Consider the following 27,570-nt stretch of genomic DNA (forward strand, 5'->3'; position numbering starts at 1 on the left):
GTTAAACGTTCATTACAAAAAGCCTGTTGATTAACATCATGGCTTAATTAAATCTTAATTTCAAATTCCAGTATCTTGCAATAGCCAGAGGGGTTCTGGATTACACTTCTGACACGCTTCAGGATTACTTCACATCTCGTTATTTTGCCTTTCCACGCGGTGAGGCGCTGGGCGCCCCGAGCGTCACCACAAGCGCTGACGGACCCTGATCCCTCCGGCTTCACCCTCCAAACCCCGGAAACAGCCAACCTGAGCCCGGCAGAGAGAGCGCTGGGGCAGTAAAAGAATTACCATCGGCGTTATGGCAAAGTGCTTCCACTTGGAATCTCTCCAGAGGCTCAGCCGTTTGCTGAAATCCAATGAAAATTTCCATTGGGCTGAAGGAGCACATTGGTGGGGTGCTGTATCATTTTTACAATGGCTATAACTATGTAGAATAGGAAATATTACTAATAATCTAAGAAATTTTTAAGAGAAGGTTTCACTATAAAAATACAACAGGAATAAGGAGATTTTTGCATTAATTCCCACTTAGCCTTGCATTTCTCTTTTAAGGTAAGCCTTTTAAAGTACCGGGAAGAAGGAAGATTACCTCTATCAGTGGACTACCTGCCAACAAGATCATTCTTCTTTTTCTGAAACTATTAAATATTTTAATAGCTTATTAAATTAAAAGGTAATGGTCGACAGATGATTATTGTAATTTATTGGTTATACAACTTTAATAGTATAACTGGGATATTTATCATGGTCTAAAGATACTGTAAGTGTTCCCATTTTATAAATCACATTTTACTACTTGAAGTCCCATTTTCAGAGGGTGGCAGAACAAGCTCAAGACAAAGACAAGGGCTGATGCTGAAATCCCCCTGCGGGTCAGCAAGGGACAGCGGCTCCGGGGCCACTTGTGCCTTCGGGTGCCCGGTGAGCCACCGGGTCACCGGCAGCACCAGCACGAGGCGGCACCGCGCTCCCCAGCCCCAAGATTCCGAGCGAATTCCTGTTTATTACTTTCCCGAGCTGCCTCTCGCCACAAACGGAGGATTTTGAACGCTGCCTAAGCCGTTTCCATGTGTCGGGATGTGTGGGGCAGCTCTACACAACAGGCAGCGCTCGCTAGGCTTTGCAGGGGAAAGCATCTCGTAAGAGACTGTTTCGCTCTTGAGAATGAAATACATCCCGCTGGTGGCCCAGCGGCCTTCCTCACAGCTTTCTCACCTGCAGATGGCTGGAAAGCATTCCTGAAGACCCTTCTTCTTAACCAAAGACCCTTCCAGGCAATACATGATGATGTCCATCACCTTGGAAACAAAAAGTTAAAGTCATTTGAAATATGGGATTTTATGTTTCATAATACAAGTTCTAACTGGCAAAAATAGAGCATTTCCATGCCTGACTGCATCTTTGATATCTGACTTTCAAATATAACTGAGATGAAACAAATGAGAACTGTCTTGCACATAAGAGTTTACACCAGCAACGTTACCGGTAACCGGAACCATTCAGAGCACCCATGAACTGTTATAAACCAACAAACCAGCAGTAAACATCAGTGACGGAGCTCTATAAGCAGCTCTGGTTTGAAAAAGGCCTCTGGGCATCAGTATCAACGTTACAAATCTGTTACATCATTTGTACCACTCCTCAACAGCATCCATCAGCACCAACGAATGTGCCAGACCAACCATGCGCGGGATCCCCAGTGCCACAAGCACCCCTGACCTCCAGCAAGTCCTCTTGCTTGGGGTTTTGCCCCAACAATGCAATTTAATGCCATTTAAATGCAATTTTAGCATTTAGAGTTCAAAAATGAGCCGGGCAGTATAAAACAAATCTTCCTTGTGCACAGAAAGGTTTGTGGTCCACGCAAAAGGAAACTCCACAGGACAGCGAAGGCCCAGCAGGGCCGGCAGCACAGCCTCACCTCCACCAGCAGGTCCACCACGTCGGTCGGCATCTTCTCGATGAGGATCTCGATGACTCTGAGGATCTCCCCTTTCGCCCGGGCCAGGGTGGTGGTGTGGATGTTCTGCTGGGACTGCGTGTTGGCGGCCAGGGCCGTGTGTCTGTGCACCTGCGGACAGCGGTCGCGGTCAGAAGGTCTGCACCGTGCAGGATGCTCTGCTTCATCTGGAGATCTGGGGACTGTCCCTCATCATCAGCGGAGCCACTAATGGTTACCCTTGGTGGAGTTTGCAAACTAGGCCTTACTTGCTTTACGTCATCCTGAGTCTCACAAAACTAAAGGCCAAGGAAAGGGAACCGTCTGCGTCTTGATTACGTCTTTCCGCATGCTTGTACATCTTTTCTTAGGTATTAGATTCACAACAGGCTTTTCTTGGCTGGGCACTGAACATTGCCCACCCTATCGCTTTGGCTCAGCCCAAGGCTGGACCTGGGCTCAGGCTCAGCCAGACTGTGCCCAGCCCACACCAACCCCTGGGGCTCTGCCCCACTCCGTTTTAACTCATATTTAATGTGGTCCTGTCTGCATTGCCCAGAAAAAGCACGATCTTACACACCCTACTGGAAGTTTTTATAATCAGCGTACAATGATTAAGCCAGACACAAGTCATGGGACTGCTAAACACATCTCAAATTCTGGGTGATTTGGTCACCTGCAGGAACACAAGCGTTCCGCTTTCCGGGAGGGACGGGAGGGAGGGCGCGGGTCCCGGGGGTCACCCACCTCCTTGGCGATGGTGGTGATGAAGGCGGGCGGGCGGGCCGTGGCGATGAGCGACAGCGCGTGCCGCGCCGAGCGCGCCGAGTCGGCCGCCGGGCTCAGGGGCAGCCCCATTGTGATGCTAAACGGGCGCCGGACAAAGCGGCAGAGAGAAAAGGAGCATTAGAAATATGGAGTGAAAAGATTAGAAACAGCTTATAATGTCAGTTCAAGGTCAACGGGAGCACTCAAACAGTTAGAATATAATGGACTTCCAACAATGAGCGGTGATTAGGAGTCAGGGTGTTCTATCATCAAATACAAAATCGAATAATCAACCATGAAGATTGAAAACAGTATGCGCATCTGTCTAAAGCGTTAGAAAGGCCTTGTTAACAAATTATCTGTATGTGCTGAATACATATAACCCAACTGAGGACGAGGCAAACGCGGAACGTCTTCTCGAGCATTTACAGTCTCTTCTTTCAGAACGTTTTAAGCACAGGCTGCAAAATATCCCCTGCTCGTGGTAATTGTCCTGAACTGAGCTCAGCACCGGTTACTGGGGAGAAGAGCTGCCGGCAGAACTGCCACCACTGGACCCATGTGGTCCGATTCGCTTTCCTGCGTGACCCGGCGGCAGCGGCACCAGGTGACAGAGCCGTGCCCTGTGCCGCCCAAACACCGACATCAGCCACGCGGCTCTTTAGAATCTCTAACACCGAGTTTTAACCACAGTTCTTTGGATAACGGCAAGGGACTAACTGGCATCTAAATTCTCCACACGCAACGCTTTCATTTGCTATGATACGATAAATGCAAGAAACGATAAGGTAGCGATGACTAGAGCAGCGAGGAAATAGAGGCTGCAAACCGGTTTGCCGGCTTTAAACCGTTTCCAGGTGTTCTCCAGGTGCGGTCGGTCCTGCTGCTGTGCCCACTCCTGCACCAAGCGGAGCTGCTCATAGCACCAGCGCGTGTGAACGCAAAGGGTTAATAACAGCGAAGCTTTTCGCTAAAAAGCCTCTGAGGCTCCTCAAGACTCTGTTACAGCAGAAGGCTCCAAGCAAGCCCCGTGGCAGACAAGGCTTGCAAAAGAAAAGCACAGTCGCGGAGAAGAGCAGAATCATCCCGCGCTTCTATCTCTGGCATCTCTATGTGCTTCTATTATAAATTGGTAACCCCGGTTTATCAGATTCATTTGCTCTGAGAACAGTCAGACACAACCTGCTCTGAAAAGAAATGAGCGAAAGGAGACATTGCCACATCTTCGGGGTTGTTTCAATCACAACACACATCATCTGCTCCAAGCCAACGAGACGCCGTCACCGTTTCCATCGTGTCTCGGCACAGAGCCCAGCTGAGCGCCAGACCCGCAGGACCCAGGGCGGCCAGGAAAAGGCCGGTTCATTGGTCCCAGCTCCAGAAACACTGGAGTTAATCTGCTCGTTCACCTCGCAACGTTAACATCCGAGAGCTGCTGCTCTTCTGGGCACCCTCCCTTCCGAGACGCACCCCACCCTCCCCCAGGCCCCAGTCCCAACAGCTGGAGGCTTTTGGGAACCGATACACTATTCAAACCATATCTTCAACTAAATATAGATTCTCTTAATAGATAACTTGGTTATATGTGTAGCACAATTTAGCACAACCAGATGTCCCTATATAAAAGTAAAGTTTTCCACTAAACACAAAACTAAAGAGATTTAGCCTATTTCAGTACGCACATATATAAACATATGGATCAATCAGAATGCAATTTACTAATTTTGGTATATTATATCATAATCTATATCAAACTATAGCTTGTAATTCAATGAGCAAAACAACAGACAGCAACGAGCCCTATTGTCATCGTGCCAAGAAATGCAAGTCCAATAAATGCTGGAAAAGCCCTCTGAACCGAGGGGCTCCGCTGTGCTGGGGGGACCAGGGGAGCGGAGCGCGTATACATGCCTGAGCTTTGGGAAACACCTCAGCTATTTAGTTAATTCAGAAGGGAAAAAGAAAACCACGGCTGGTTTTTTGGTCAATAAATGTGATTTTTTTGTTATACAAAGCAGCAGCTTGACATAAAGCTCTTTCCTAGCGCACCCTCGGCAGGAGGGGAGCGGGGGGCAGGTGCTTCTGTGCGGGGTCCGCGGGCGGAGCGGGGAGCAGACACGCTGAACCCCACGCGCCGCAGCGGTGCCCAACGGGCCGCTTCCAATCTACATCTCGTTCTGGATTAATAAGCAGACGCTTTCTCGCTCATTATGCCATTTATCAGGATGGAAACTGCGCTGGGCTCCTCGAGGCTGCGCGCTGATGCGGACGAGCCGCGCTAACCTGTGACAGCCGGGACGTCACCGCGGGACGCAGGGACCCGGCCCCCGCGAGCCCACGGCGGCACACGCGGGAGGAAAACACCGCGGCTGCTCCTGCGCTCGGCAAAACTCACTCAAGTCCACGCAAACAACCACCTTCATCCGGTTCCTAAAAACACGTGACATTCGGGCCTCAAATCAAAACTCATGGATGCTCAATAAAAACGCTGCTCGTGTCCTGCGAGGTTGCACACGTTAAAAAAAAACCAAACAATAATAGTCAAGAATCCCATTATCTTACCACCAAATGCATCAAGAGACAGGATTTTACCTCTATTGCAAAGTCACCTTAATGACCTCGCTGAAGCATTTAGCCATTATTATTGGATTTAACCATAATAATCTGCTGGCATGACTGATAGCACATCGCATTATCAAGTGTAAAAATTCGCCTACATGTTTGTGTACATATAACTAAAAGTTGTACATTAATAGTAATTTCTAAGAAACTAAACAAATACACACTTAGAGTTCCACGCACCAAAAAAAAGGACTAAAAAAGTATTACATTTTTTCCGTGTATTTTACGTCAAAGTGTCAGACTTCCTTATGAAATCTGCTCCTTCCTCCAACCCCAATTACAAATCCCTAATTGAAAGAAGATTTTATTTCAAAGAGGTTAGAACGGAGGTACAAGGCAGCATACCACATAAATCTTGATTTAGGACACCTTACTAAGTTGTTCTCTGACCCCAGAGACAAGCTGTGCTCTATTGAGTTTATCACTTCTGAGCAATCCCAAGTCTACAGGTTACCTTGGTGCTATGAACAGCAACGCTGCTGATAAAACCAACACCTCTTCAAAGGGCACTTTCCAAAACTATTCACATCCTAAGAGCTTGTGCTTGTAAAACCAGGGGGGAAAAAGAATCCATGTATTCAGACACACTGGTGGAAATACCTTCGGAAAAGACTGTTTGACAACAGAGAAAGGGTACAAAATAGGCAATCATAGGGTGGTTTGGAAGGGGCCTTTGAAGGTCACCCTGTCCAACCGCTGCCGTGAGCGGGGACACCTTCACCCAGCGCAGGCTGCGGGACAGACTGATGCATTTTACATATAAAAACGTTTAACTTGCTTCTCGGAATAACTGGCAATACGACAGGAAGCTGAGTGCCACGTACCCCCGGCACAGAGGGGGTGCTGCGGTGCCGGGAGGTGCCAGTGCCGCGGTGTCACCGTCGTGGCCAGACCCAGGAGCTTTCCTCGCTGGAAACGGCAAGTTGAAACGCCCCACTGGAAACCGGAGTCACTCCACATCCCACCCCGGGGCAGGATCCCACCCGCAGCCCAGGGCTGGTTTGCGGGTGAGCCCCCGACACCTACTTGGCCAGCTGCTTCTCGGCGTCGGCGCAGAGCTCCAGCAGCCCCATGAGCACGGCCGACACGTCCATGTAGGGCTCCCAGACGGTGAAGCCGCGGCCGATGAGGTCGATGGCGGTCCTGCGCACCGTGCTGTGCGCCGGCAGCTTGGCGCTGGGCGGCTGCAGCAGCAGGAACGTCAGCGCCTTGCCTGGAGGGAGAGAAGCCGCTCAGAGCCGCGCCGGCACCCTCTGCTCACGCAGCCCCCGCAACGGCAACCGCCGCGCTGCGCGCCACGGGCGCCCAACCAACGCACCGCGACCGTACTGGCTGCCCCGAGGCTGAAACGCAGAGTTGGCAATACCAAATAAATAGTATCAAATGCGGTTTTGGGAAAAATACGCAAAGTTTACATACCTAAATATTGTTGCCTGCAAATGGTGCAAAAGACAGAATAAATCAACACAGAAACAAAGTCCTCCCTTCGACAGACACTGAGAAAATCCTGAAAACCGGTAATGTTAGCAGAAACGTTCAGAAAAAAACAAATAATTTTGAAAGAATTTCTAATAAAATCAAGCTTAAAAGATTAAACTTGAGAAAACACTAGTTAAAAGAAACCACGGTGAGATTACAGGCATCTCAGCTCCTGCTGGATCTGCTCAGCTGAGACACGGTGAAAGCCAGGCACCGAACTCACCAAAACTCACCAAAACAATGGCTCCCTTCCAGCGCTGCACGCACTGAAGAAATGTCATTAATCTTTTCATTTAGGAGACTCTTTTTTTAGTAATTACATATCTACAAACGCAAAGGAGGGCTAAACCAAGCAACGCTCCCAGATAATTTATCATAATCTCTGCATAATTACTTGTTACCTCTTCATAACGCTCGTTCAGCTCGCTGTGGTGGCAAAGACAGCCTGTTAACAGGTTTTTCTCCAGCTTTCAGAACCAGGCTCTGAGCTGCTTGTTTTGTGTATCAAATAAAGCACCTGTGGTGTGACACGCTCAGCAAAGCCAACAGCAGACACTTCTCCAGTCCAGTCCAGTCACACCAGCCCCACACATCTAACAAAAGAACTGAAAGATCCTTCTGGAAGGGGATACCAGGCCATGAAGCTCTGATTTGTGTGAATTTCCCATCTCAAATATCAGTATTTTTTTGGAAATCGTGCCGACTGGAACATGAGGGCAGAGAAACCCGCCCCTTGTCCCAGGGATGTCCGGGCATCGCTCCCGCCGCAAACGCAGCTCAGGACAGGATGGACGAGCCCACGTCCCTCTGCCGCCCGCTCCTCAGCCTCGACATCTTTGTTTAAGCTTTGACTTGGCTTAAATGAACGAATTAATATTGACAAAAACATCAACTAAGCTAATGAGTTGTTAGTTAAGGCAATAAACATGTCACATTAGAGTCAGCGCAGTAAAGAGGTAATTAGCCCGGAGCGGCTCTGCCGGGGGGGCACCGGGTTGACCGGGACAGCGTCACCCACACGGTGCCACCGGAGCGGCGCGCTGGTGTCTGCTCAGCGCAGCACCCGAGCAGAACCAGCGCCTTGTCCGTCCTGCTGGAAATCCACGTAACGCCCTTGAAACCAAAAGATCCGCCCCAGTGAAAACGGAGTTGTGCTGATGCACACGCGCCTTCTGCTAACGCCAGCCATCAGGAAACCCAATGACAATATTATACAGAACAGCATAAAGCGGCCTTCTTTAAAAATTAGGCTGCGACTCACAAGATGGAGTCACTTCAAGCAGTAACTCGGCAGAAATGCAGCTCAGGAGCTGAAACTCCTACATGACAAAGCTCTACATGCAGCAAACCTAGTGCTGTTAAACACCCTCCTGCTTTTCCAGGGGTTTGCTGAACACATCGAGGTTTAATCTTTGCTCCTTACGGCATCTTCATTAATGAAGACGTGACGTGAATCCTAAAGCTCATCAGTTATTTCCGATGCACGCAGCCCCTGGGTTTCCAGGATGCCTTTCCTTGCGGAGTGTCGGGAGCTGTGACCACATAACACCAGTCAGCATTGTTATCCCCGATTTGCCCAGAGACTGAAAAAAATTACAGAATTTGCTGAGGCAAATCAACAGCACAGGCACGAAGGAGACACTGATAAGTACGACTCGGGCCTCACAATGTGCCACAGGATCAAGTTCCAGCTAAATACAAACGATGGACTCGGGCACATGAGTTAGCTTCCTTTGCATCTCGTTCTGTTTTGTGCAGGAGGTGCAGAAGGACTGCTCTCACTTCCAGCCCGCCCTCTCGATTAAACCCAATTGTCACCCCTTCAGAGGGATATTTTCCTGGTTTTACAAATATCTGTGTGATGTGCCAAGAGAAATACAGAAATATACATGTGGAGAGTGGGTTAAAATCCATATCCCTTCGGCCCTCCCCGCTTTGAGCGCAGCGGATTTTTATTGCGTACCTTCTCTCCTCTTTCAGACAGGTATCAAAGCAGGGATATCCTTAGGCCTACATTAAAAATAGTCGCATTATTGCAGAATTTGTTCTAAAGACTTCATGATGAAATGATTTCTTTTCAGTCACACTCAATGTCCCATTTCCTAGATGTGTTTACAGAATTCATTTTCATACTGGCCTTTAAAAACCTAAGTGTCAGAATGCTATTAACCGAACTTCCTTTAGCTCTGGTCTCTTGGAGCCATTTAAACATCGTCCTGGCGACAGAGCCAACGCCTGCAACTCCTCAGCCCGTTCCAGCATCGACACGAATAACGCGTGCGCTCACTTTCAAAAGTAGGGTCTCAGAGGGTATTAAGCAGCAAAGCAGTCATCAAGCACGACAGGAGTGAGATTGTATCATATTCAAAGTAAGAAACCTCAGAAATGTCGTTTAATCTTCAGGGGAACACTCCCTCCATGTTAACGATGCACGTCACTTCTGGAAATGTAACGAGAGGTTGAATAGGTCAGAACACTCAATTCTGGGTGCAGCGAATTCCCAGCGCTCCTGTTAAACACCATAGTACACACTGCTTTTCCAGTGGAGAATATCCGTGGGGGGCCAAACGCTGCCCCTGCATCGGGTACAGGTCTGGTAGACTTGGCATCCTTCGGCAGGAAGGAGACAAAGGAAAAATCTAAGAGCTGGCTTCCCAGCCTTCTCAGCCTAACCCTGGCCTAGTTAAACCCACCTACCAGTGCCATTTCTCTTCCTCTCCAAACCTGCAGTGGGGGAATCAAATGTGAAAGCAAGATCAATTCTGTCCCAAGACACTAAATGAGGTTTAGATCAGCCTTGTTTCAATTTATGGAGAGAGCCCAACTATGCTGCCTTCAATGCCTTCTTCCTCCAACTCTGAAATTACATTACAGAGCTATAGAAAGAGTACACTACCATTATTTTAATCCAAAATTTGTTTATAGTCTAGCATGAAGGAGAAAGCCAATATGACTCAGGTCATAACTGTGCATTAAACTTTGTATTTTCATTCCTGTTAATTGCATAATTCCATTAAACCACGCTATTTATTTTAATCTAAATTATGTAACGTTTTCTAAGGAAAGCTATTTCCATAGAAACGATCATTTCACAGGAAGTAGCTGTTTTTTCCATCCCAGTACTGACCACACTCTATGTCAACCTTCGAAGTTATCTGCTGTTGCCCATAATTGTAACGAACGTCCTTAAGCAGCTGGGCCAACTCGTGACCTACACGACAGCAGAAGGTGCACAATATCCACAAAATAAGCCAAGTCACCACAATAACTTGAAGGAGTCAGGGGTCACAACTTCACCTGCTCTATAATTTTACCCTTGTTCTCCATAGCAATTTATTCCAAGCAGCTGTGACCCGTCACCTCAGACATGATGCTCAATACACACGTTTGGGTTGATTACGTGCTCTTATGTTATGATGTTTCACAAAGATGAATGCAAATGCTTATAAAACAAAGAAATGTGAAGTTAACAAGGGATGTATGTATCTAAACTGGCCCGTGCTAATTGCTGCCCATGGGCACACATGACCAGCAGCAGCCACCTAACACACACACCTAAAGACACTTCAAAGGGGCTTCAAGGCAGCTGATGGAGTCAAATCCTTCAGGTCTACCCCATGTTAAATTCTATTTTCAGATGAAATGTATTTGGGATACTGTAATGCTGGAAACCCCAGTTTAACAGAAGGCATGAAATACCTGACTTTACACCCCACGTCATTCTGTGCTTGCGTACGTTTTGTGTGCCTGCGTATGTGTAAAAATGGACTGCAAAGCCGCAGTGCAACCCCTCTCACATACAGACGCAGCTCCAGCAGCAACAGGATCACGGGGTCCCGGGTTTAAGGGACCGCAAGGATCCTCCAGTCCAGCCTTTCTTGGCTCAAGAAAGGTGTCACGTCTTACAGACACGGCTCAGCGATGGGGAAAGTATCTGAACAGCAGCAACCTCACAATTACACAGACAGGTATATTTATTTCTGTGCGGGAATTTCAGTTGCTCGCCCTCCTGCCCAGCAGGCAGGAAGGTCAGCCGCTAGGAATTTGGGACATCATAATCAACGAGTGACAAATGGCACCACGAGTCCGCATTCGGAACCCAAGCCCGGCTGCTCATTAACCCGCGGAACTGGAGCCGCTGCCACGGACTGCGCGACGTGAAACCCCAAAACGCGCTTTGCGAGGAGGTTACGCACGTGTAGCCTGAAAAACACTATCAGTAACTCAGTGCCACGAACATGCTGTCCTGTTTGACACTGACTGAGTTAAAGGGCAAAACACTTACCATTAATAACTATACTGATGGCAGATGCTTTGAAAAATATACTGCATTAACAACAGAATCAAGTATTTTCATATTCAGGACAGAACAGTCGTTCAGATTTATCAGCCCATTAACTTTATAAACACAGCATTAGCTGCAGTTTAAGTGTGATGTGGTGCATCTGTAATGAGAAATTCTTCGGGTGGCGTTTTATAATTAAATATCTCATGAACTATTTGTAAGGTCAACAGAGATTAATGCAGGATGGCAGGCGAGGTCACCGTGGGGATTTCCAGAGAATTCCACCCTCTCAAAAAGGGTCACAATTATTATTTTCTTAATTACAGTAAGAAACCACAGGCAATTTTTACAGCAAAAACTCTGCGTGTGTTAACAGTGTAAATGAAGGAATTCATTTTGACAACCGGTAACTTATTCGAGTGCTGCTGACTCCCACCACGGCTTCCACGCTATGGCCAGGCTGCACCTACCAACTGTTAAGCTGCCACTGGCACACGGAACAACTGCACCCATTTTACTGCGGTGTCTCAAGGTTTTAACATACCAACGTAAGTCTGAGCGTGCACTAAGAATGTTGCTTTGTCTTGCCTGAAGAACTGAATTTAGAATAGAATCATTTTGGTTGGAAGAGACCTAAACGCACCTGGCTCTGATTTTCCATCAGACACCCTGCACGCTTCCCTGCACCCTCATCGTCAGTACGGTTTTCTACAGCTCCGCATCCCGAAAGTTCTGTGTGCGAATACGTGACCCGGGCAGCGCTCGGCCCTGCGGGAACGACTCCACCGAGAGCAGGAGCCGCCCCGTGCCGCGCGTGCAGGGCAGCCCAGGGAAGACGCCTCCTACGCTGCCCGAGCACCGGGGCTACTCACACGTGTGCCTCGCCAGGGAGTAATTGGACCCGCCGCTGGTCAGACCGAAGCCCTCGGGAATCTGGCTGGAGCTCCGCGGCCGCGTGAGCAGTTTCGGCGGCTCGATCTCGGCCCCGAACTCGGCGCCGATCACGCCCAGCAGGACGATGGCCGTCGCCTGCTTCCGCCGCTCCTCGTACGACGTCGACATCTTCTTCATTTGGGGGAGGCCGGACAGACAACCTACCATGGAAAGGAAGAAACGTGAGGAAAACGCAAAAGCAGGGGTTCTCATTAATATTGCAAACAACCTTGTGTTTCCCAGTAAAACAAGAGAGGTTTCCATTTAACTTAAATCACGTCTTCAGGACCATTACTGCCCTTACCTGGATTTTTGGCTGGTGAAATGATTCCATTTTACTTTTCAAAACCTACGGCGCATGACAAAAGTCTAAACACCAGCTATTTCCAGGCCTGTCTCCAATGAAACCCACCCTCCAAAAACCATCAGGGTATCACAGGAAAAGAGAGCCACCAGGGAACTGCCTAATTTATATCTTAGATCCACAAAATCCTGGCACTGCACGCCTCCCTCTGCTCCCGAAGCTCACGCGGCTGGGCAGGAACGGCGCAGAACCCACCGGGAAGGGAACCAGACTCAGAACCTGTCTCTGAAAACCCTCCCGGTGCAGGGAACGCGCTGCGCAGGGACAGCGACGTGCGGCCGCAGGGAGGGGAACAACGGCCGGCTCAACAATGGCAGGGGAGGAAAGAAAGGAGAGGAGAAAATCAATAGTAACTGCCTGAAGAGAAAGAAAGATGAAAATGGGCTGTACCAGACAAAGCCAAACATGTAACAGTTTTAATCGGTTAGCGACGGCTCAGCCCAGTCCCGCCACCTGCAGACACCGGCTCCTCGTTACCGTTCGCACATGGGCACCGGGGGTCCCGCACACCCTGGGCCACCGCCAGCCCAGGTGCTCAGCCCCAGCCCGCCTGACAGCTCGGATCAAGATGAATTGGTGCCAACTCCTGATCCAAGATTGTTTTATAGCGTTTAATTTCGTTTCTTCCCCTGCTTGGATGAGCACAGCCCCGGTTATGGATTTCTATTCTAAAGCGGCGCAGCAGGCGCTGGCCGGGCCACCAGCAGCTGCCGGGCAGGGCTGGGGACGCCACGGACAGCGAGTGGTGACCTGCTGTGGGCTGAGGAACCCACCCGTGGGCTGACCGCAAACCCACCCGTGGGCTGCTTCCAGGTGGAAACCGGTGCTGCACTGGCCCACCTTTCGCTTGATTCCAGCAAGGTGACGTTGGCCCTTCGCTGGACCCCGAAAGGCGGATTTTGCAGCATCCTTCAAATCACAGGCCTGGCTCAGCAGAACTTCCCTGTTTCAACGTGAACGGCAAAGGCTGAGCCAGCGGGCGGCCCTGAGCCCCGCACTGACCCACGGCGGGACGGGAGCTCCATCGGTGCACAGCACGCGATGCTGCGTTCAGTCTGACAGCCCGGTAAGGATCCGAGGGAAAACGGAGCCGATTCCCCGGCTCCAGCGCCCGGACGCAGAGGAGACAGCTCCTGAGGAGCCAAACAATCAGTTCCAACCTGAACGCGGTAGGAAACGTCCTTAGAGGGTCTCATGAGCGATGTGTGTGGCAGTGTCTACCCTGCTCGCTGCTGTAACATGGCATTTTCTGCCTCAAAAACCAAGAAACTATAAAAACACCAAACCAAACCAACAACCAATGCCAAACCCCAACCCCCTCCCCAGTAACACCCCTTCCCAAAACCTCCACGTGACAGAGAAAAAAACCCTCCAAATATTTTTGCCCCCCACCCCTTTTATTAATTACTAGCAGAAAAATACAGTTAATTGCAGTGATTTCCTACAAAGAAACTGACAGCCAGTTGGGAGAGGCAGTCCTTCCCACACTTTCATTTGTCTCAGGAAAATGTGGTATTTTCTCAGCGCGACGTGCCTCCGTTTAATCATGCTAAAGGGTGACACACAGATCCATTTTCTTGACAGGACGGTTGATCACCCTATCACAGTGAGAAAATTAATAACCTCAAATAGCTCTATGTGGAAAACAGAAGCTGCCCTGCTGAAAGGACAAAAAACCTCCTGCATCTCAGCTGTAAAAATAACACAGTTCCCGCCGCACGCACCCAAGAGAAACCCGCGGCGGCCACCTTAGATAGGCCAAAATATCTCCATCTGTGAGAACTACACGTGCACAACCGCTGAGAGGAGCCGCCCTCACACATACAGCAGGAAGCGTATTTAGGAAGCTTCTTTCTGAAGTTCAGATTGTTTAAAAGGCTGTGAGGTATCGATCACTTCATTTAAAAACAGAGTGCAGCCACGAGGTCAGGCTGAACCTAACAGTTTGAAGCACTTTACTAAATAACTCTAAAGATCGCGTTAATTGGCTTTGCACAGTTCTTGGGTAAAATTAATTTTATCCTAGCTTACAATAAAAGGATTAAAAGACAAATTAAGTTGTGCAGGTTTAAGTGGATTTGAGCGAGGGCCGAGCGGCTGCCGGGCGGGCTGGGTCTGCTCGGCGCTGGCGCTGCCCACGCAGCAGCGTCCGGGGACACGGACTCCTGCTCTTCAGCCCCCTTCCGCTCTCTCTCAGGTCGGACAGAACACACAGTTCAATCCAGAGAGTCCTCAGTCCTTCCAGCCGACGCCAGGGAGGACACAAACACCCCAAACGGGCTGAAACAACTTACCGGCAACAACCGCTCGCACTGGGAGCTGTCAGCGTTCCTCTGCGCTAGAGGGACACGGTGAAAGAACGCACAGGAGCTACGGGAGAGAGCTTTGCTTCATCTTGGCTGTCAACAACTGACAATACTTCATGTCAAGTGTACTATTTTCTTACACTAAATACATTCACATAAAGCTGCTTTGTGGTGACCTGGAGAGGAAACAGCAGAAACCTTTCAGAAAACTGTACGCTAAACATGCCTAGGAGAAATACCTTCCCCTTTCATAGCTCAGGGTTCTCAAACCAGTCAAAGCCACGCTGCGTGTTCGCCTACAATTCTAGTTTTTAAGCTACCTACAGAAGAATAATTAGAGTCATTTCAGCGCCTCCTGAAAGCTCACAAGGAATCTGAACCGAAAAATACGATGAGGAAATGACAACAACAGAAGGCGATCAGGAGAAAAACGCAGAGGGGCTGCTGGTTGCAGGGCAGCGCGGCCATTGCTGCAGAGGCAGCTCCCTCCTCCGGCGCCGCCGAGAAGGGCCGGGGACGCGCCGCGTGCCGACGGCTCACCGACGAGCTCCTCGCAATAGAGCGCTACATAAATACTCAGCGGCCCCACACCGTTCAGCTTAGTTCACAAAGTTTTTTCTTCGGAGCGTCTTATTTCTATTTTCAGTCTTTTCTTCATTGATAGTGAAATAATACCCGTGAATACGGAAACCTGACACGTTCCCGAAGCTGTGACCCTCACCCTTACAAACCAGAACCACGCCATAGGCTTCAATAGACCTGAGATCCACACAATCTAGTTCGTAATAAATCGTGTTACTGTTCCTATAACTGAGACAAGAACTAAAACCAAACTGCGCTGCAGCTTTACCAGATACATTTGAAATGCGCACCGTTGGAATGACACCTCTGCAATAACAGAAGTAGAGGCATTTTAGTGTCATAGCAATTAGTATTTTTCAATGAAATCTGTGTTTTCCAAAGGTATCTGCTAAAGCACCGTCAGCCAGGGAAGGGGCCACCCGAGAACCAACACGTTCTATGAGAACTTCCTGCACGTGTCTGTTGTTCTCACTGACAAGGTACACACACTTTAAAACAGAGATATGTATGTGTTTAGACAGCCAAAAAGGGCTTGGTAAAACCGCTTGAAAATGGATTTCAGTAAGGACGAGTGGAAGAACTGCTCTGGAATAAAACCAAAGGCTGTTTTTTGGGGGTTGGTTTTGTTTTCCTCCCCATTGGCACGCCAAGCTGATTTTTTTGGTAACACCTGTCCTGCTATTTTCTTTGTGTGTCCGCACAAAGTATTTGAAAATGCCCCACCTCGTTTCTGTAACGTTCCACAGGACACCGTCCAGCAGACAGGTCTGTTAACCGCTGGCCGTGCGCTCAGGGCAGGACACGCGCTGCTCTGCTCCGGCGCCTGTTCCCCAGCCATGCCCGGAACGCGGCTGCGGCAGCGGCTGGAGACGGGAGACCCAGAAACCCCCCACGGCGAACAATGGTAAGCACCGAATACTGTTTCGAGAGACAGCTGGAGCCACAAAAACATTTACAGAAAATGAAAGAAGGTTCACCTTTGTTAAGCGTTTCCTGTAAGGCCTTGTCTCAAGTCAAAGGTCTGAGCACGGGGAGGTTGGAGCCCCCTGTAAGTCCCCAGATCATCCTCACCATACGCTGTGAAACACGCTGCTGAAAAACCCAACATGCTCGTTCATTAGAAATGGTCACTTCCAGGCTAACAAACCCTGTCGGGAACCCGTCTGCCTCCAAGCAAAGCGCTACAGAGCGGCTCCCGGCAGCCCAAGGGTTAAGCCGCTGATTTTCTGCTGTGGAGGTGGTGCTATTTTAAGCCAATGGTGTGTTTAAATCCAGCCCGACGCCATCGATCCAGCTGCTCTGCTCAAGGTGAGACCAAATCAACCTGTCGGGAGCTCTGAGCAATAGGCCTGGTGGTGCTCACCGACTGCCCAGCGTCCCCGGCCCCGCACCCGCGCTAAATCAGCAGCAGATCGCACCGGAATCAGCCCAAAGCCCGGCCCAGCCCAAAGCCCCGCTTAAACCTACCCGTGGATTACACATATTAGCTCCTTTCACGCAGCTACAGACTGGCCTCACCGCAACTTTTCTGCAGGAGGAAACACTGATGTGAGCACCAATTAGTACCTTCTAACGAGGCGACATGAAACCAGCAGCAAACCGACTCGGTGTCCACCACCGCGGGTCGTGACGCCGCTGCTGTCAGTCACCGTCTGTACCGACTGAAAACCCCCAGACCTTCAACAGCTACACCTGAAGCATGTAAAGCAACAACACATTTGATTTTGGAGCACACCGAGAGAGCTTTCCCTGCTTTCTCTCACCAATAAACAGCCCTTTTTCAAAGTGTCAAAAAGCAAGTGCACCAGAAGTATCTAATCAACTAAAGCCTGATGAATGCAAATACAAGGCGTTATTTTCAACAGCATTTAACAAGCTGTTAACAAGAGATAAATGTATTGTTGAGTTTTGCATCTCTCTAGACACAGGTAAGACTTCGGTAACACCAGAACAGATCTGGACTTCACATTCTAACATATGATTATTATTTTATTGAAAGGAACGTTAAGAGTAAAACTATTTTACACGATAACCATTTTGAAACCTAACGGCAACTTTTCTGACGCTTTATGAAAAGATGTTGCTCCTATTGGAAATCAATAGGAAGGCTGAAGAAATTAGATAGCTGTGATTTGCCAGGAAATCAATAAGAAATAGAGCGATATTAGAATCCGCGTTCTTTCACTTCTACATATTAAAATTCGACCCGCAGGTGAACAAAACTTCACGAATTTATGGGTGACACGACGTGAGGTGCCACTGTATTTTTCTGAGGTACCTATCGTACCATGCCTGACAACGTAAGGTATTTTGCTTTTAACATCTTCCTGATTTTGACGGATTAAAATACGCTCCTGCTGCTTAACGACGTTATTTGAAATGATCGAATACTTGTTCACCAACATGCTGTGGCACAGCAAATCCCCGCTGACTGTTTATTTGCGGGTGTCTCCTACTGTCGGTTTGCACCGGCCATCCCGGGGGGTGTTTCAGGTGCAAAGGCACCGAACCTGCCCGCGGGGACACCCCGAAATGCCAACGGACAAAGGGAAGCTTCCAGCACCCCTGAGCGCGGGAGTCCACGGACACGGTCACACAGCCCAGGGTTCATTTCTGGCTTGTGTAGCAACACGGAGAGCCTTTAGACCAGCATCCTTGGATAGGCACACACATTTTGTTCAAGCTGTAGCAGACCTCACCTCGCAGGGGATCACCTGAGGCCGCGATCCCGGGGGCTCCCGACGCGGGGACGCGGCAAGGCCGCGCTGAACACGCACCACGCTCCGTTTGCCTTTCAGTCAATTACGCTTTAAGCTGTCAGCAAACAAGACTTTTAAGTTAATTTTGAACGGCCACAAATCAAGCTGAAGGTTGTGAAAGGGCACGCTCGCATGCCGGCATGAAAAAGGCACTTTAATTGCCTCTGAATAGCTATTATATGCTGCAATTTGCCTATTGAATCTTAGATGATCTATTTATTTAGCAAAGTGCAAAGACTGGTAAAAGAATTAAGTGCATGAACTTTAATCACCTTCTCTCTTGCGTAAGTAGGTAACATTAAAGTTTTTGCATATAAGAAGCACAACTGGAATGATAATCTTTTAACGCAGTTCAATACGGTTGCGTTATATTTTATTTTTGGATGGTTACAGCTGTCCAAACTACATCTGGAGTGTGGAACAAGTCATTCCCAGTGCTATAAGGTATTGCTGTTTTCTTAATCCCAAATGACTGGCTGATCAACAATTCCTGCACCCACAGCTTCACCGAGCGGGGCGAGATGCTCCATACCCACACAGCAAAGTCTGCCCACGTTTGGCTCTTTTAATAAGCTATATGTAATTATTAATTAAAACGGGGCTTGACGTTTTAAACCTTATTTCACATCTATGGCACTTGTCACCAGCAAGTCTAAAACTGTAAATTCAACAAGCGCAGAGGTTTCGGGTCTTTGGTTTCCATCACCACTTCACTGCTGGGGAGCCAGTGTCACCTCAGGGCAGCGGCACCCGCGTACCTCAGCAATTACAACTGTTATCACTCCTGCCGATGCAGTAAATTCATATTCTGCAGTGGAGTTACTGGATTACAGGTTGCTCGTTGCATAAAGAAGACAGCAATCTTGAACCACAGGTGCCCAGAAAACTTACACAACAAAAGCCTTCCCAGATTTCAGAAGTTGCTTCCAACACTAAGGGAAATCTTAAAGAACTTGTAGGTTATATTTACTAATACACTGGCCAACAATTACACGTTTCGTGCAATAGTAAACAGCACAAGACATTCGCAATCTCCACACGGAGAGCCCAGGAAACCCCACGCTGCAGCCTCTCTGCCTCACGTCAGCGAGCGAAGACGAGCAGGCAGGAGGGCACAATTAAGGTATGAATAGTCTTCTAAGACAAAGAGAACTCACTTTTCCCATTCAACGGGATTTCTGGGAGCAGCTGTGGCACAAAGGGGGAGGGGGCAGCGCTGGAAGCGCACATCTGCCACCACCCACAGCACACCCACAACACCGGCAAAGCACGCACCCACCTCCACGTGCACATGGGTAACAACATACCACCTAAGAACTACTGCAAAACTGCTTCAAACGGATGCTACTGGAATCAGGAAGTCTAGACAGCGCAGGTAAAATAAGAAGTGCTCAAAATACAAGAAAATGCCGGAATTTGAAGAGGCCTGCAGATGCGTTGCAGGTAGCGCTGCGGCTCAGCAGCTGTGTTACTTCCTTGAGGTTCTTCCTTTCCAAACCAGCTCCACAGAGTAAACGCGGTGGATTTTTAAAGCCAGTGTATTTATGCAGCTCTGTCACCATCTTTGTACGTAAATAAATCCGCTGGAGACAGCGACGCGCTGCAGCGCTGCCGCCTCCGCCTGTTACGTGCTCAGCCACGGCCTTGCTTCACCGCCCTAAAATGAAACTTAGATGCTGTCTCGGATCCTAAAATTACACACAGATCACAAAATCTAAAGAAAAGAAAAAGAAAAGCCAATCGCAATGAATCGCAAAATGCTGATCACCAAAGCCACTAGATTTCATGTCCAGCTAGGAAAAAACGCTCTTCTCCATACATGGCTTATTTCAGCCAAATATTTGCTCTGTTTTAGTTATCCAGAGATGCCGCTCAGGCCCTATGGGCGGCAATAAATACGGCTACTCCACCGGGATACCGCTCTCGCATTATTTTCAGCGCATTTGAGGACACCGTGCGTGTTTCTCAGCACTGCAGAGGCACCGCGGCGCACTGCTGAGGTTCCTTCAGCCCTCGGTGCTTTCCAGCCAGCTCAGCTAAGACGCTTTCCTCTCTAAGAGGGCTGACGGGAAAGCGATCTGTTTAAACATGATGTGGGTAAAGGAAGCATGTGGTGAATCTCCATTTGAACTGAAGCCCACCCTCCGGAGCACTGCACACCAGCGCTACCCTGTGCAGACAGCCCGTCAATACCGCCCACTACACAGAGCAGCTGCGTCGCCCTCTTAAAACAGGGTTATGGTTCATTTGTATCAAAACTCTTTTCTGTATTCCACCAGCAGTAATTCTGTCTCAGGCAACTTCCACCAGAGACCTGACCCGAAACTAGAGCTGCCACACAAACTGTCTGAGATCAACAGAAAGAACCAGTTTTCTGTTAGACTTCCCAAAAAGCTGCACAAAGCCTTGTCCATAAGAAGACAGTTTTCACGCTCTATAATCTGCAGTACGCTATACCAAAATACTGCGGTCATTCTGATTCCAAGGATATTGATATTTAGCATATAGGTATTTTGCTTACGTTACTGTGTAAAAGAAGCATGAAAAAAGATCAAAAGATAACTGCTTATAATTAAAATGCTTATTTTGTATGGTCTGTCACTTCAGAACACGCCCTTGTCTGTGCTCACCTGCAGTGGTGCCGTCCCAGCCCATCCAAAGCCGTTGTTCCCGTGCCGGTGCTCACCTGCAGCAATGCCGTCCCAGCCCATTCAAACCCAGTGTTCCCGTGCCAGTGCTCACCTGCGGCGGTGCCGTCCCAGCCCATCCAAACCCAGTGTTCCCGTGCCAGTGCTCACCTGCGGCGGTGCCATCCCAGCCCATCCAAACCCTTGGTTCCTGTGCTGCTGCTCACCTATGGTGGTGTCGTCCCAGCCCATCCAAAGTCTCAGTTCCCGTGCCGGTGCTCACCTATGGTGGTGTCGTCCCAGCCCATCCAAAGTCTCAGTTCCCGTGCCGGTGCTCACCTGCGGCGGTGCCGTCCCAGCCCATCCAAAGCCGTTGTTCCCGTGCCGGTGCTCACCTGCGGCGGTGCCGTCCCATCCCATCCAAAGCCGGTGTTCCCGTGCCGGTGCTCACCTGCGGCGGTGCCGTCCCAGCCCATCCAAAGCCGGTGTTCCCGTGCCGGTGCTCACCTGCGGCGGTGCCGTCCCAGCCCATCCAAAGCCGGTGTTCCCGTGCCGGTGCTCACCTGCGGCGGTGCCGTCCCAGCCCATCCAAAGCCGGTGTTCCCGTGCCGGTGCTCACCTGCGGCGATGTCGTCGTCGGCCAGGTCGTGCTCCTCCTCCTGCGCCTTGGCCTCGGCGCCCAGCGTGTCCGGGCTGGCGCTCCCGGGCTGCACGGCCTCCGTGGGCACCCCCGCTGAAACAACCAGACACCCGCTACAGTCAGTGAACAACACCCTCAGAGCAGGAAAACAAAATCGTCTTGTGCTACTCTGAACCACGCGGTGCAACTCCACTAAACAGATAAAGCAAAGAGCAACCGCCTCCCCGTTTCCCTTCATACTGTACACACAAACTTATCCTTTAAAAGTCCTTTCCACACTGTAAATATCTCTCGGGTTTTATTCTTTTTCTGACATCTTCCAGCAGCATTAAAAATATTAGATACACATATTACACGCTAACAACCATATACGCTGGTATTAGAAACTTACACCTTTATTACAATTTAATATTTACTGCAGCACCCTAAGCTTATTATTCATTTGATACACTGAAACGCTGCAGCACAAAATTATTTGCCTTATCCCTTTCTGCTCTTTTAAGTCAAACCTTGCAGGAGCAAGATGATCGACCACCAACACAAACAGCAAAGCCTTTGGGGTCCAATCAAACTACCTTTAATTCAATGAGATCTTCCATTTTAATTGATGGAAGTTTTACTCAATTAACCTAGCTCTAAGTAAAACTTTCTAACAGAAATATAAGCCTACCAGAAATACATTCATAAAACCGAAACCAGCACATTCGTTATGACAGACTTTTCATGTCTCTTTTGCTTTCCAGTGATAACAGGGATGACTGCTTGAAGCAGTCTAAAGAGACACGGTTTAAGGCTGTTTATCTAAATGCCTTTAACTCCGCGCTGGCGCGTTCCGGCTTTCCGCCTGAGCAGCGGCGGAGCGCGGCGAGCAGGCTCCCTGGGCCGGAGCGCCGCGGCAGCGCAGCCGGAGCGCCGCGGTGTTCCTGGCACACGGAGCTGCAGGGGCAGACCCGCGTTAATTCCCCCCACGCCGCGGCCATCGGTCTGATCCGCCAGCTCCAGCCCAGCCCGCGCACAAAGGCCGGGCCCGCAGAACCTCTGCCTTTCCATTAAAGCCACAGGGGCCATTTTTCTATCTGCAGCAGCATCACAAATTTGAGAAGGTGTCTGTTCCTCATTCCAGAGCCAGCATGCGTGCCGTGCCCCACCACACAGCCCAGCCCAACCAACGTTCACGCTGACCGAGGTAAAAGATCTTAAATACAAGCATGATATTCAGCAAAGAAATCCCTGGGAAACGAGAATTTAATTTGCAGAATCCATTTGATGCTGAAGATGGTCCCTGCTCTTTAAACTCAGCGGGTAGGGAAGGGCAGCAGCATTTCTCCCTTTCTGAACGCCACCTGAAAACACGTCCCTGTGGCAAACACCCCAGGACTACCAGCATCGCAGAAACAATTGCGTGCTGTGAAAATGAGGAGCAGACAAGGCCAGGGCCAGTGTTTACAGCCGAATGACATTATCTTGGTAGCTGCAAGATGAAGCTTTGGAAGCCTAACTGCTCTCCTCCCTGCGGGAGCCGAAAAGCACCCGCACCTGCAGCATCCCCGTGAGGTTTAAGTCACAGCACCGCTCCCCGCGACGCGGGGTCAACAGGCTGACACGCCAATTCGGGACCGCGGGGCCCAACCAAGCCCCAGATTTCTCGCTCCCCGCACACGCCGATGTGAAGCTCAGGGCAACGTGTCCAAGCAGGAGCCGCCTGTATGCTGGAGACCAAAGGGGAAAGAGCCTCTGCCCCCTGTTAGGGATCACCGCTTGTTTTAATCAAAACAAACCTGTTAACGGGTAAGGGAAACACTCCACGTCATGCACCTGAGAACTACTGCAGAGTAACAACATATGCTGGACACAAATATGCTGCTATTAACTTCTGCCCCTGCGTCCAGAGGCAAAACGGAGAGAAGTGGAGGATGAAGGAATCAAAGCAATATTTATCCTTCATATTTCTCCTCCTTTTGTGGTATCAAACTACCCTGCTCAGAAGTTCATAAATAATTCTTAGCCCCTTCAATTCCTCCCCAGACCTTTTTAAAATACATCCTGCAATGTCACTAATATGCACACTTCACTGACAGCAGCACCTTTGGAGCTCCTTAGTTTGTTTCTCATACCATCATCATTATTCTTCAGGCTGTCGGCATCTTTAGGTCCATTCATACGGACAACAAGACTACTAAATGCCTCCTCAGCCCTGTCATTCAGGAGAACCAAACTCTGTAACCTTAATTCACATAGTTTATTTATATTAACAGTGTTGAAAACTAACTCCAACTTGCTAGTTGTGAGCTGTTTGACAGGTAGCAGCTACTCCTGAGAGTAAAGGGCAACTCTAGTTGTATTCTACAAACGGAACGTAGCTGACCTCAGAACCAATTACACCCAAAAGGGCCCGCACGCCTGCCAAGGCGAAGCGCGGCTCTGTGCCCGTGCGCACGGCACGCTCACGGCACAGCGCGGCGCACGCCCACCGCGCGGCACCGGCACCGGCACCGGCCCCGGCCAGGCACCCGCTGCCAGCCACACGCTGTAATCTGAAAGAGCTCCACCTCACCAACAAACCCTCAACATCGCTTTGAATGACTGCTTCCGTGCCATTTACACACTCCATTTAGATTTCATAACATTATTACGCATCTCTCAAAAATCAATCGGTGTTTAACAGAGATCTTTCTCTGAACAGAAGCCACATTCGTCGGTGGAAAGAGAATCTCATCTTTAAGAAAGATGAGCAAACGCTCTCATTCATGAAAGCATGAATTTTTACCGGTTTGTTATGTCAGACAGATGCTTTTGGACATTATTCTATAAAGGCGAGTTTCTAGCTGGATAATTGACTGGAGTATCTCACGATGCTGACAGATCTTCCAAGAACAAAGTCTTGGAGCCTGTACAATCTCTGCTTTAATAGCAATTACTAAAATGAAAACACTTTGGAGAAAAATACAGCAGCTTAGTGGTCAGCAGCTATTTAATGTATTAATATCTGGTAAGCGGTGGCTGCGAACAGCAGCCCGGGCAGGAGCTGTATCCAGTGCTGCACAGATGCTGATGGACACACGGCACCAGCTCCTTCCAGAGGCCTTTCACACTCCTTGAGTGCCAAAGGATCCTTTATAACCATTCCTGTAATCTAATGAGACATTATTTGAAAAGCACGTCGGTGTTTGACCACCAGCGCCTTGTAATGTTATCGGCCCTTTTCACAGCAGGTTTCTTCCCTGAAAACTCCAAAGCCCAGCCCAGCCCCGCAATGGCAGGGATGGTTTGCAAGAGTCTCCGGTCCCACAACACGTACCCGAGTGGTCGATTTACCTAATCAACATCAGTAACCTCACGATTGTCAAATTACTTGGAAAATGTCAAGAAACTTTTCTATACAACCTTAGATTTTCCCCCCTAGATCGCAGCACTGTTCACGAGTGTACAATTTGTTTTCTATTTTTTTCTAAATTCTAGTAACCGAGCTATTTAGCGGTTTAACGGGGCGTTACTTACGCGATATAACGCTGTCGATGTACTGCGGTAAGTAAGGAGCCCAGGCGTCGATGGTTTCCTTGCGCCCCGCCTGCTCGATGCGCCGCAGCTCGGCCAGCAGCAAGGCCTGCGCCGCCTCCCGCACCTGCAACGCAACCAGCGCCACGAGCTCAGACACAGACACGCTCAGAAACACGGCAGGTTTAGTCTAAAAGATTCAACGTGCAAGGAAGTGAGCGACAAAAACACTTGTGGCCAAACGGAATACAAATACACGCCGCTGATGCATAGGGATATGCGGTAAGCGGACTCGTGCTGCTCACACATTGCAATGAGCTTACAGCAGTTCCCCCCGGGGGAGCCACCTGAGCACACATCCCTCCCGCACAGGACCCCCTGTCCCCAGCACCCAAACACCCCCTGACAAACCTCTACTGGCTACTGCAGGGACGCTCCAAAATAGAAAGCAACTCAGCAGCCTCTTGAAAAATATGGGGTAAGGCTTTTTTTAATTCTGATAAGATTCTTAATGGAATCACTGTAGTTTTTAATTTCTGAAAATATGTACAGTGTCCAGAAAGTGGAAAAAAATGTATTTAAATGTGATCACTTCTTCAACATTTTGACATGTTAACTGGAAAATTAACTTACTGAATCTGATATAAAACCTGCAGGAGCACGTGCTGGAAAATGATGTTTGTTGTTTTATATTAAGGGTGTCCTGGTTTTGCTAAAAACAAGTTTCTCTTTTAGCGAATTTGCCTGTCAGCTAAAGCTTTCCTATTAAATGCGCTCCGCTGAAGGCCAGATCCATGTTTTGGCAGACATAGCAACGGAATGCGAGGTCACTGATAAGGATGGACACACATCTCACAAGAGGGACAATGAGAAACAGGGGACCAGAAACTGACCAACTGAGTGTTCCACCCCATTCAGGTGAATGCTTCATATGAACATGGGACATCACAAGGATCTCGTCCCTTTTCCTTATGGCCACATTAGGAGACAACCTTGCTAGTCGTCCCTGCGAACTGAGGCCAGTGACAGACTGAATCCAGCTCCGGGTGGCTGCAGAGTCAAGTCCAGTCCAGGACTTCGGCTGCCGGCTCTGCAGTTGCTGGGACTTTCCAGATGGGTTTTGTATATTTTGTATTATTTTCTCTATTTTATCAGCAGCATTTTTCCAACTCTCTTCTCTCTGTCCTCCTTTCCCTCCCGATGGCCTGTCCTTAGTGGGAAGGGAGGAGCTGGAGGGGGCAGAGGGGGCTAGCAGTACGTCAGCCACGGTTTACTGTCACCCGGCGAGGAGCCCGCGCACAACGGGAAAAGGCGCCCCGCGCTCACCTCGAGGCAGCGGTCCTGCCAGCGGCGCGCCAGCATCTCCAGCAGCGGCGGGCGGAACTTGTCGAGGCCCAGCAGGTCGGGCAGCATCACGCAGTGCATGGCGGCCAGCTGGCTCCAGCCTGCGACAAGGGACACGGTCAGCGGGCACCGCCAGCACAGCGAGCGCCGGGGCAGGGACGGGCGGGGAAACGCGCGCCGGCGCCGCGGCAGAGCGCCCGAGCCGTGTCCTCTGCCGCGGGCCGCCCCTCCTCGCTGGTGCAGGAGCCAGCTCACACACTCGGGCCCTTGCACACTTACGAACACACTCAACATACGCACTAAATACAACAAAGAGCCCCTACAAGTATTATGGCCGTTTTTTCTCAAAAGCCTAAGCTGTGGTTCTGAGTTCAGGATTTAGATGCCCAGTTCAAACCATAATTAATGTTACTTATTGTGACATTTAATGTCCTACATGCAAGTGTGATACAACTCTACTAGAAAAAACTTTGCACATGAATTACCACACAGGGTTTTCTGTCCCCTTTTAAAGGCACACAAATCTATACCATCATGTTTCTCTTCCCATCTAAACTGTCCTTCACCAGGCGTGCCCATGCTACAAACCTGCAAGGATTCACAGCCAAGCCAGCGGCGAGAAGCACTCTGAACTCAAACAACACAGCTGGCAAAGGTGCTTGGAAAGTACTCTGCGCAAAAGCGTTCTTTTAGTATTATGCCGCTTTACGCTGACTTGAAAAACTGGAGAAATACTTCAGGTGAGCATATATATCTATATTATTAGATTGTCAGCAATACCGAGCATAAAAATCTAAATATTTCAGCTATTAAAGCTCTTCACGGTGCTGCAAATAAATCATTATGTCAATTTTCTTTAAAGAAAAATGGATTCTAAAGAAGAATTTCCAAGTCAAGAGAGCAGTGTTTCTACTACTAGAGAAGCATGAAAGCAGGAATTTACAGCTTAGTAGGAAGGACATAAAAACTGTGATTTAAAGCAGCTTGCCTCCAGGGATACGAGGGGGGTGGGTGGTTTGTTTGGCCTTTTTTTGGTGCCAATCTTTTGGGCAGAAAGACTTTCTTCAAAATGTATCTAAATATTTATTAGAAAAAAATCTCACCCCCAACAGCAGACCCAAGTGAATGAACAGGAGGTTTCATCAGCACCAAACCCGCAATTTGATGGCGTGCAAAGGAGCCAGTCTGAGGGTCCACGGGGACATGCCGCACGCCCCCAGGGGCTCCACGCGCACGGCGGGACCCGCCGGTCCAGGGAGCAGCAAACCCAACCCCGAGCCCCCGACTGCCCGTTCCAGGCAGCCCAGGGCACGGACCCGCTCGCCAGCCAGCGCTGCCGAAGGGGCTCCACAGTCAGCTCCTCCACAACAAAACCCTACCTACACCAAATCAAAGCCGTAACAATGATAAGGGACATTAGTTGA

The 27,570-nt window shown here is 49.4% G+C and overlaps 1 protein-coding gene across 3 annotated transcripts in view; it reads right to left on the reverse strand.

Moving 5' to 3' along the window:
• LOC102095945 (WD repeat-containing protein 7) overlaps positions 1–27,570 on the reverse strand; it is a 61,986-nt gene that overhangs the window by 10,039 nt on the left and 24,377 nt on the right. For all 3 annotated transcript variants that reach the window (XM_065044550.1, XM_065044552.1, XM_065044549.1), the window contains 8 exons: positions 26,129–26,247; positions 24,806–24,929; positions 21,287–21,400; positions 11,969–12,190; positions 6,359–6,545; positions 2,690–2,807; positions 1,925–2,074; positions 1,219–1,301 (listed from right to left, as the gene is read on the reverse strand). In XM_065044550.1, the coding sequence (XP_064900622.1) occupies positions 1,219–1,301; positions 1,925–2,074; positions 2,690–2,807; positions 6,359–6,545; positions 11,969–12,190; positions 21,287–21,400; positions 24,806–24,929; positions 26,129–26,247 (1,117 nt within the window). The remainder of the gene's footprint in view (positions 1–1,218; positions 1,302–1,924; positions 2,075–2,689; positions 2,808–6,358; positions 6,546–11,968; positions 12,191–21,286; positions 21,401–24,805; positions 24,930–26,128; positions 26,248–27,570) is intronic.

The sequence above is a fragment of the Columba livia genome, chromosome W (genome assembly GCF_036013475.1).
Source record: "Columba livia isolate bColLiv1 breed racing homer chromosome W, bColLiv1.pat.W.v2, whole genome shotgun sequence".
NCBI classification, from domain to species: Eukaryota; Metazoa; Chordata; class Aves; order Columbiformes; family Columbidae; genus Columba; species Columba livia.